At 34.0% G+C, this 11,933-nt stretch overlaps 1 protein-coding gene across 1 annotated transcript; it reads right to left on the reverse strand.

The window, feature by feature from the left end:
• Positions 1–9,199: 9,199 nt before the first annotated feature.
• Positions 9,200–11,628, reverse strand: LOC125853797 (protein DETOXIFICATION 55). Its single transcript, XM_049533550.1, has 2 exons — positions 11,050–11,628; positions 9,200–10,954 (listed from the first exon to the last, which is right to left on the reverse strand). Exons 1-2 carry the CDS (start codon positions 11,089–11,091, stop codon positions 9,509–9,511), a joined length of 1,488 nt encoding a protein of 495 aa, XP_049389507.1. The 5' UTR covers positions 11,092–11,628; the 3' UTR covers positions 9,200–9,508.
• Positions 11,629–11,933: the final 305 nt, after the last annotated feature.

Here is an 11,933-nt window from a genome sequence, read left to right on the forward strand (position 1 = left end):
AATTCCACCAAATTTAAGGGATTTTCGTAATTTGAAAAGAATAGAAATAAGATGTAATTGATTCTTGAGCCTATGAAATTTGTTTAAAATTCTCAAAAGATATAAGTAATGAAAATTATGACTATATTAAAGAGTCAAACTCCAATGTTCAAATAAGGGTGAATTCATAATTTAAATTTTATGGTTCAAAATTTAATTTCGAATTTTATTACAACTTGTTACTGAATTACAAATCTATTATTGAAATTTTTAACACATACAAAATTTGAGTCAATAATTTATTCGATAGGATGAATCCATAACATTAACAATGCAGCCATTCCAGCAGATTAGTAATATTTTCATATAAAACAATGTGTACTAACATTACAATGAAAATAATTTTTAACTGTAATAAGTATATATATTAACAAATATTAGTTAATTATCATTAAATTCAATGTTGTTATAGGTTTTAGGGACATTTATAAAGAATACTAATAGCTATTTAAAATATACATTTAATAATAATTAAGCTATTGCCGTTAATTAATTATTGATAAAAATTATCGTTGCATTCAACAAACTGTTATGAGTAGCATGTATAATTACTCATAGATTTGTCATGTGACAATGATTGAATAATATATTTTACTTAAGTTATTATGACATAGTGCATGTATTATTATTTGAGTATGTATTTTTTTTTTCTCTAAATACAGTTGAACACTAATAGAAGATGGATACTCTCACTAGTTTCTCCGTATATGCAGTGGTAGAGTAACACTTTTACGTTTGAAAAATTATACTGTATTATATAAATTTATAAAATTATTATATATATATATATATATTACATATTAATATTACTCAACTTCTTTGTGAATATATATTATTTTATATATTTTAACACCCTTTAATGAAAACTCGTGCTACGTACACTATATATATATATGAAGCTATATGTATATATATTCGAATTAGGTTCAATGAAACCATACCCAAAGAACTTTATCTTTCTTTTCCATAAGAAAAATATCTCTTTTGAGTATCCCATTAACATAGAAATAGAAAAAGAAACAATAAATATCTCAGAGTATGATGGAGCTATAAAAATATAAGAAATGACAGTTCATCTTTGCCCATTCAAAGAAAAGGAAAAAAAAGTTTTTTGTCGAGACTTGCTAAATGATAAGCACAAATCGCTTTCATCATGACTTTTAAGATAAACTTTCACCATCAGTGAATTCATTAGTTTTAATTAAGGTAGTAGTAATTAGGATAATACACTTTGTTGTACTTCACCAGCATTTTGGTGGAGATGTTAAATAGATGGATTGAGTTGAGTTTGTTTAGGGATACTCTTTTTTGAGCTCCGGCGACAATGGAAGCTGAAATATCCATCCACCACTAGAAAAATAAAGATAGGTCAGGGTCATTGTATCCAATTAATATTTTACTGTCATTTTATGTTCGTCTTTTTCAGATAAAATTACAATTTACAATAAGTTTCATAGTAAACTTGAAAATAAATTCTATTAAAAATTTGGGGAAGCTAGTGTCTTAATAAATGGTAGAATAGGGTCGACATTGTTGTCGAAATTCGGTACAAAGATTCTAATTTTGATTTGCGTCGCTACCGGAATTTGTGTTCTCTCTTGTACAATGGTACCTTGTATTGTGAAACTATCGTGTTCGTTTTTTTTTTTGGATGAAATTGCAATTTACCGTGAGTTTGATAGCAGATCTGAAGAATAAACTCTATTGAAAAATTGGGGAAGATGGTGTATTTAAGGATTTAATTAATTAATAGAGATACTAACTGAACTATGACATTTTTTTTTATTGGTTTTGGAAAGTAAATTGACACATTCACGCACTGATATTTGCATGTTCACAAACATTGGGGGAAAATGGGTCAGAATGGTCTATTTACCAAAGATATTTAATACTTTTATGGGGTAATAAGACGGCTGCAAAGTTAAGGTGTTTTTGAAAATTCGGGACAACTTTAGTGGTGACTTTATGTCTTTTCTCATTAAAATGAGATAAGTTAATAAATATATGAGTTATAATTCATTCAAAAGTTACTAAAATAAACTATAAAATGCGGGTTATAACTCAATCTGCACAATTTTTACTAAATATTAATTACCTTATTGTTTGTTTAAAATTTTTAGTAACTAATAAAATGACTATGTATAACCTATTAAATAAAGAAAATATGTTTTTAAAAATATTTTTTGTACGATCTTTTATGGGTTAGTTTGGACTACAATCTATATTTTCATGAGCAAATTGAAATGAATTGAACTAGTAAATGAATTGAGTAATAATTATTGTGCTAACACATACAATAATGTACACAGTTATATAAGTACTACATGAGGTTGAATCCATATATTAATCCCTAAGAAACTTGTCGAATTGGTTATCTAATTTTGAATTATTACTCCGACTATTCAACAAGTAACAAACAATTTTGGAAATTTTGATTTATTATACTAAATTTAATTTAAAGTAATACAAAATTTAAAGCAAGTTGAAGATTAGTTTGATGTAATTCAGATTAGAAGAGGATTTAGGATCGTGGCAGTTTTTCTCTTCGCGTCGCGGAGAGAACGCGGACTCCATTGTTTCAAAAATTATTTCGCAATCAAATATTATAATTAATCTTTGCGTTGCGGACTTGCTCCCCAGACAGTGTTTTTTTGACCGTTTCTCATGATTAACTATCTAAAACTCATTTAATCATTACGATATCCTTCCTATCACAAATCATAACCCTTGAATCCATAATTCAAATTCAAGGTAGAGCTAAGAGTCAAGTTTTGATAGTTCTTTAGAGTCATTTTGAGAAGTCTTTTGCAAACCTTCTAAGCTTGTTTTGAGACTTGAGCATTTGAGTTTGAGGAAGAGTAAAGTTGCATTCATTTTCTTTAAAATGATACGCGGGAACTAAGTATTCCCAAGAGTAAATGTTTTCACATTCAAGCAAGAGAGGAAACATTGATTTCCAAAAGAGTTCATGAGCAACTTTAAGTACCATCTCTTTTAAGAGAAAGATTTTTGAGTAATAATCTCAAACCACAGAAAGAGGAAATGTTTTCTTTAAAACGTAATGAGCTAAGTATATTTTAGGAGTAGTATTGAGCACCGATATGGGGAAGAGTTCATACAACTCACAACCTCCATAAACCATGTAGCCAACGTGGATAGAAAGGATCATACTTTTTAGACGATTCCTTATTGGTTTAAAGCATAGACTAGTGGATCCATTTAGTTGAGGAGTTTTATACCCTGGCAAGGTATAGGATAGTTTTGGCAGCGTGGGTGAGATGTTGTATCATCACATAGCTTATAGTGATGGTTGTCGGTTAGAGAATCTCCCAAACAAAATTTATTTTGTATTTTTACGTACAACTGAGATATTATTGTATTTTTCAATACATTGAGTCGTTATCTACTGTTTTAAATGTTTATATAAACTGCATCTTTATTGTTGTTTTATATTGCATTGAGTTGAGACGAGGTAAGTTGTTTCTTCAGTTCTTGTTCAAGCTTATGTCTTGTTTAGATTTCCCCTTGCATGCTCGTACATTCCATGTACTGACGCCATTTGGCCTGCATCTTTTATGATGCAGATACAAGTAACCAGGATCAACATCCAGTGCTTCGTTGATCCAGTTGAGATTCCAGAATTGTTTGGTGAGCCTTATTGCTTCCAGAGGATCCCTTTATTATGTTTTGTCATTTAAGTTGTTGGGATGATTGAGGGTCTTGTCCTGACAGCCCTCATAGTATTAGAGGCTTCATAGATAGATAAATGTTAATTCATGAGTCTTTTCATTTTCATTTGTTATGTTGAGACTTGAGTTGCCACTTTGGCTAGTTGAATGTTTATTTCTAAAACATTCTAAGTTACTTTGAGACAGTTGAGTAAATTTACATTTGATTTCTTTTAAATGATGAGTAAAGTCTTCCGCTGAGTCATAAGTGAGGCCAAGGGTTCGCTTGGGGCCAACAATGGTTCTTGAGTGCCAGTCGCGTCCAGAGTGTAGGCTCGGGGCGTGACATATGTTATACCTATTGCAATCCTTTCTTTTAGTTATTTTGCCTCAGCTATATTTCATACTCGTGCATTCAATGTACTGATTTCATTCGACCTGCTTCTCTTATGATGTAGATACAAGTGTTCAGGATCATCAACATGTGTTTCGTTGAGATCACTTTGTGCATCAGATAGCTTTGGTGAGCCTTCTTATTTTCTGGATAATTTCACATTTTATTTTTTGTTATTGTTATTGTTATTGTGGGTCTTGTCCCGACATCTATCCTAGTATTAGAGGCTTCATAGATAGCTAGACTTAATGAGTCTCTCAGTATATTTCTTTTTGTTTTGAGATCTTGAGAACTATTACTTATACTTCATTAAGTATTTCCAAACATTTATTTGAGTTGAGTTTAATTGAGACTATTGAGTTAATTTTGTATTTAAGGCTTTTTTATACTTGAGTAAGTTTTCTGCTAAATAGTCAGTCAGGCCAAGGATTTGCTTGGGGATCAGAAATGGTTCTTGAGTACCGGTCATGTCCAGGGTGTAGGCTTAGGACGTGACAAACTTGGTATCAGAGCGCAAAGTTCAAGAGTCATAGGGTGTCTATGAAGCCGTGTCTGTAGAGTCCTTCTTATCAGTGTGAAGCGCGCCACATTTATAATTGAGAGGCTACGACATATAGGAACATTTCACTTTTGTCTTACTCCTGATAGTGCGATATAGTTCAACCCTATACAAGTTTCTTCTAACTCGTGCTTACGCATGATTGTGTAAGACTTACCATGCAAACTTCCTTTATTTTATTAGATTTGGAGGGAAAGTTTATCCAAGGAATTTTCATTAAATGAATAAAGGCTATTTTGTAAGACTTTTCGTATGGGGAAAATTTGGGAACTTACATAAATCTCACTAGTTTAGGAGCTAATTACTTAGATACAATCTAGTTTACTATATTGTGTATCTTATCAGATTTTTGAGCCTCCAGATATGTCTAGATACATGTATCTCGGATACATGAGGTAAAATTTAGGTGTAAATTATTCTAGATACATTATATCCAAGAGGAATTGGATGTATCTGGAATACATAGCAAATCTCGCTCGCCTCCCTCACCTCTCTTCCATCTCGCTCGCCAATCTCCCATGTATTTGGTATCTCAGATATATGAGAATCACTCCAGATACATATAGATACATGTATCTAGTGTGATCCGCATGTATCTGAGATATATATGAATCTCGCTTGCCTTTCTCCCTATATTTTTGTGTATTTGGTAGCGAAAATATATGTATCAAGTGTAAGACACGTAGAAAACTCTTAATTAGTGGTAAACTATGTAATATTTTAAAATAGATAATAATAGTATATATGATAGTAAAATGTGTCTAATTATATAGTTTTTTTAAAACAAATTTCCAAAATCAACCAGCCATATGTAAACTTAATCTGAATTATTCATGTATTAGCTTTGCAGTGATCCCATAACCAAACGGCCACATAAAAATGAGGGAAAATTGTATGAAATAGCAAATTATTAATTCAAATTAAATTTTATAGTCATAGTTTATTTTAATTGTAATTCGCAGCAAACATCCCCTTTTTTTGCCATCTGATTCGGTATACAATTAGCCATTTTCGGTATACACTTAGCTATTTTATACATTTCGGTATAAAATGCGTTTGTGTTTGTATAAAGCGAGAGAAAAGTGTATATACAAATACAAATACATATATTTTCATGTTATACACTTATAATTATACAAATACAGATCTTATTATACAAATTACAATGTATAAATGAATTTATACAAAATTGAACAATTTGTATAAAATTGGATATTTGCAGCGAATTATACAAATCAAAAGCTCCATAGCAAACATAAAATTTGCTATGGAGCACAATTATGCAAACTATAACTATAACATATAAATATGATTTTTATGTTTGCTATATGTGAAAGTTGCTCTATAAATGAGCCCATCTAAACGAGCCGTGATATCTAAGCCCAATAAGAATAGATCACGGAGAAGTTGTTTACGATCTGTGAAATCACGTTTTTGTAACAGCGTTTCGTTGGAAAATCTAATTTTGCTCCGACGTTGAGCTCCGTCCGGTGGAATCTCCGATTATTTATCCTCTGTGATCACCGGTAAGCTCGTTTTCTCTCTTTCGCATTTTACTCCTTTTACGTTTTTGTCACGAGAATTGAAATCCTTAGTTGTTATAAATTGGCAGTTGAAATTGCGTTTAGTCCAAAATAGGGCAATACTCTGTCATTTTCATTTAGTTGAACTGCTCTGATTATGAAATTTCTACAAATTCTATTTCTTCTAGCTTTGACTCAATGTAGTCAGTCCCACAAAGTGGAGTCTGGGGAGATTGAGGTAGAGAGGTTTTAAGGAAAAAAACAATTGAAGGCAATCCAGAAAAAGTATAGCAAAGCATTCTGAACAGTTACTACGGCATAGTAATAAGATAATTGAATTACAAGAAACTACAACAACAATACTAGGACTACTGGTATGGACAGGTAACAAGACAATGCATGAACTCTCAGTGAATACGTCAAATAAAATTGGAGTGTTTAATGAGCATATATATAGTTGTGGATGAATTTCTTCTGTTTTGATGATCCACATTCAGCTCCATTTTTTGTTTTTGTTTTTTTTCGAGGTTAGATGGTACAAATTAGACTCAACGAATCTCTGATAATGTGTTCTATCCGTTGAAACTTAAATTAACATCAAGTGCGTAATACATAGTAACATAGCTAAAAATGGCAGTCCCTAGCTATCTGAATGGCGAGTATTACACATGAAAGAATTTACAAGTGAATGAAGGAAGAGAAATTAGAGTTTGAAAGTTCTATCCAAATATCCCTAGTCGTTAAGGATTGTTGAGAAAGGTCTTTTCTTTTTTACACTGTTGAGGCACTTATGGTTGTTTGCTCTTGGGAATAGGAAGGTAAAAGAAAAGGGACACATAGTTAAGTGCTAATAGTGTATTGGAATTGTTGTAACTCTACACAGAGAAAAGAATATGTGAAGGAGTTCGGGTATAGGGATTCAAAACAAAAAGGTAAAGGCTTTTGCTTGATCAAATCTACAAGGAGGGAGGATAGAGCAGAAAGAGCATAGATGGATGTGTATAGAAAGCAGCGGGTGCAGGTACACAACTCGAGTTAAATTCATTTGGAAATAGTATAGCATGACAAAGGGTGAAAAACAACCAAACATCACATGAATTTAGTGGTGAGTTAATAGATTCTAGACATAGCTCCTGTTGTATACGTGATATTCTGTCCGTTACAACTCATAACTCTAGGTTATCCCCATTTCTATCCTTGTAATGCCTCAAGTTAGAGACTGCAGTGGTTGTGATAACTCACTAGTTAACAAAACAGTTGTTACACCATGTTTGCTACCAAGCAGTGTTATCAAAGGCACACTTGAGCCCTGAAGCGAGGCTCAAAACGTATTGAGCGCCTCGCCTCGCTTTATGTGCGCTTTAGTGTTGTCATCAAGGTTCTAATGCATATTTTTCCTTGCCAATGAGCCTCCTCGTCAATGGTGACACTAAACAATTGATATTTCACTTTATCATAAAAAAATCAATTTCTTTGGTCATATAATTGTCAATCATGTTTATAATTATTAGTCTTGAACTAAACATATATATTTGTATTTTTTTCTCCCTTTGCGCAGAGGCGTATCCAGGATTTTGAGATGACGGGTGCACCTTATAAAAAGGTTGATCTATGATATAAATTTGATCGGTTCGACATTTAGGTTTTTACTACCGAAAATCGTTAAAATTTTAAAATTATAGGTCTAAAATTAATTCTTATAGGTCATAAAATTATTGGTATATATATATATATAAATATATACCAATTACCACGTAGAGAAGTGTTATTTAATTTTAGAAAGAAAAATAAAACAAGATAAATATAAAATTCAAATTTCTAACCTTGCGGAGAGAGGTGCACCCATCCATAGTAGCATTATGTGATACTTCAATTGTGGGTTCCACATCTATATTTCAATATTTTTTTAAAAATATAACACTACTATATATGATCTCGGGAGGGAACCATGGGTTCACGTGAACCCGGTGATCCCCCTTAGATACGCCTTTGCCTTTGCGCCTTTTTTCTGTAAAGCCCACGCTTCATTTGCACTTTGCGCTTAAAGCCCCAACAGACCTTAGAGCTTTTTTGCGCTTTTCGCCTTTGATAACACTGCTACCAAGTCAGTTACATTTCCACTTTGTGTAGTTTGCTTCCCAATGTGTAGAGACACTGAATTTCAGAAGCCATTAGGGGGTGTATAGGGGCTCGGCAGAGCACAATCTGTGTATTTTTATATGAACGTTGTGGAAGAAGTGAAGAAAGTCTTTGACATTTATTTTAATGCTCTTGCATAATTCATAGTGTCTTATGTTCAGTTTTTTCTCTTGGTCTCTTTTAATTTTCATTTTCTACAGATAGTTATGAACTTATGATTTTGAAATATATATACTTACCAACATGTTAAAAGGCACTGGGCTCTCATTAGGGCAATATTATCAAATCGCACCCGGGATTTAAATTTTTTTATTCCTGTTAGCCTCTCACTGCAGTCCCTGTTTGTTCGTATCTCTCTACTGACTGCTCCTTTTGTATCTCAATTTTCGGTTACCTAAGGAAAATCAATGTTAATTTGAGCTAATGTCTTATTATAGAGACTTACAAGTACACAAAATGTTTTACTGTGTGAAAGATATGGAGTAAAGGTGAAAATGACAAAATCAATGTTATGAGCTAAATATGTGTTGTAGTAAACCTTTACATCTTCAGAAAAAATATATCACTTCTGTAATTGATTTCTCCTAGAGAAGTATAATATTCTATTCAAAATTGTTCCATTTATAAGATTGTTCCCCTAACAATGAATATTTTTTTCTCCTAAAGTATCTTTTAAATATTCAAATAATATTTGATAATCCAAAATTGAAGTTCATAGGGCTTTTGCTTCTTCTTTTAGAGCTTATGCCCCACCAATGCAGAGATAAAATGCCTCCTTTTCTGTCTCACATTTTAAGAAGGGAGGGAGAGAGGGTGCATTGAATTTGAAGGATGTTGTGTTGGTTAGTCTGATAACTGTAAAGTAGAAACTAGAAGCTCATGCAAATGTTTATGTCATAGCTACTAAGATAACATATATTGACATCTAGAAAATGCAAACCAAAAGCCTCTTACATTTACACATTTGGGCTATAAAACACACTTCTGCTCGCCTATACTTCCATTATCCCATCAACAATCCTGTTAGATATGAAACTAGTTGCTTTAATGTCAAAAGTCCAAGGTACATGTTGCATATTCTATGACTCGAAATACTGAGAGGATGTAATGTTCTTCGCTTTCTTCTTGTCTGTGCCATCTCTTCCTTTTCCTTTCCAGCCATTGCATCCTTAGATTTCCTTCCTCTTCAGAAGCTAAATCTTTTGAGAAATCCATTACCCTCCTCAAATTTTACCAGTTGATCTTCATATGGGAGTTCATTAGATCTTCCCACTAGTTCTTTTGCCTTCAAGGATGCTCCTTCCCAATCAGTACTATAAGTGACTATTAACATTGAGATTACACATGCCACTTGAGCTGCTAGAAGCCCATAACAAAGGCCCAAAAATCCTAGCTTCCAAACGAAGGCCAAAGTGATGGCCACTGGTGTTCCCATCAAATAGAACGAGTAAAAGTTAATACCTGCACCAACACCGGGCCTAGCACTCCCCCGAAGAACCCCACAACATGTTGTCTGTGGACAATTAGCTAGTTCACAAAGTCCAATAATGGGAAGAACGGTCGCTGTTAGCTCCAGAACTTCTCTATCTTTTGTAAAGACTCTTCCCCATGCTTCTCTCCCTATGGTGGTCAGTATGAATCCAAATGTTGAAGTCAAAAAGGCCAGCCCTATGGCTATCCCTGTCGCCAAGCGGGCCTTAGCTGGCCGTCCCGCTCCAAGTTCATTCCCTACCCTGCTTGAGACTGAAGCACTTAGGGCCGAAGGCAATGTGTACATGAGGGATGTGGTTTGTATAACGATAGCAGATGCAGCAAGTGGAACTTCAGGTCTGTCAAGGTAGCCGGCTAGAACTGTCATGAATTCATACCACCACCACTCTAAGCAAACTGCTAAACAGCTAGGTATAGCAAGTTGAAGAAGCATTATCCATTGTTCTCCCACAGAAATGGAAGGAAGAAGTTTTACATTTTCTGCTAGGGGTTTTGATGGAGATCCATTTTGGTCATAAGTAAAGAATATATAGCCTAAAAGGAAGAATAAGGTGACAAAGTTGGAGACATAGGTTGAAATTGCAATTCCTTGGATCCCAAGACTGAGAGTAAAAGTCAGGTAAACTGTGATAGGGAAATGCAGCATTGTTGCAAGTGAAGTACACCATAATAGAGGCCATGTTGTACCTTTACACCGTAAGTAGATACGTAAAGGGTGAAGAAAGCTGTTAGCAATAAGATCTGGGACAGCAAATCTGCAAAATACACTTGCTACATGTATTATTTGTGAGTCTTGGTGTAGCTTTAGCATGAGAGACTCAAAATTAAACCATAAAAAGGCAATAGGTATAGATGCAGTTAATAACATAAATATTGTCCTTTGGAGGGCAAGAGACACGAAAGTCAAGTTTCTTGATCCAAAAGCCTGGCTAGAAAGTGGTTCCATCCCCAAGGCTAGGCCAGACAAGACTGAGTAACCAGTAATATTGGTGAAGCCAATGGCCAGTGCACCCCCTGCCAGCTCCAAGCTTCCCAGCCTTCCCATGCACACAACTAAAATCATGTTTTTCAAATAGGTTGCCAAGCCCATAGCAAGTATAGGAAAACCTCTGTCAATTATTTTCTTCAATTCCTCCTTGACCTAGAAATTATGGGGGGAAATTGTGCTTGTCAGGGTGATTAATACACATATTTCCTGTGATTTCAAATGTTTTAAAAGGATTCTGTAGTTTGTACCTCTGGTAATGTCGGGTGCTTTTTGATCTGTTCTGCTGCCATCTTCTTTAAGCTTCTTCCTCTTATCTCTTGTTTGCTTGTTTTGGAGTGTTATAGAGAGAGCTTAACTGTGTATAAATCCTTTTTCTGCATGCACTTCTGTATCCATGCACAAATACTACCCACTCACATGCACTTATGAAAGATATATAGAGAGGGAGAGATATATAGATAGAGAGAGCGAGAGAGGAAGAGAGGGAAGGAGATACTGAGGGACACTAACTTGAGTGTCCAGGAACAAGGATATTTATAGGGGCTGAAGGTGGTGGTGGATTTCTGAGTTACTGGTTGTTGAAAGTTTAGAACTGGAGTTGAGCTATGTAATGAAGCACGGTGAATATTATTTACATTGAGTAATAAGGTGTGCTCTCCTGGTCCAACTGTTGTGGCTACAGTTTGTCCTTTTTCCAAGTATGTAAGAACATATCCACTTCACAGCAAATGTAATGAAATATCCACTTCTCCTTCTTAAAGAACTATGCTTGAATATTACGTTACTGACTATGTTGTTCGGACTCTTCAAAAATGCCACCAAGAGCGTGTCAGATCCTCCAAAAGTAGTGCATTTTTTGGAGATCCGACATGGGTGTGGTAACATTTTTGGAGAGTCTGAGCAACCTAGGTTACTGATATATTCTGGCCTGAAAATGTTTTGGTATTGAACTGTAAATATGGTTCACGTGTGTTTTTGTTAATGACAGGTTCTTTCTTGTTATCCTTTTACCTTTCTGTTTTATGTATTATACCACTTTTGCACTGTATGTTGAACTACTCAAGGGGTTCAAACTTTACCTTGGGTTGGGGTCTTCCGTCATATGCATTCAAGGTCTGTATTTTCATTATTA

The sequence above is a fragment of the Solanum stenotomum genome, chromosome 1 (assembly GCF_019186545.1).
Source record: "Solanum stenotomum isolate F172 chromosome 1, ASM1918654v1, whole genome shotgun sequence".
Classification (NCBI taxonomy): Eukaryota; Viridiplantae; Streptophyta; class Magnoliopsida; order Solanales; family Solanaceae; genus Solanum; species Solanum stenotomum.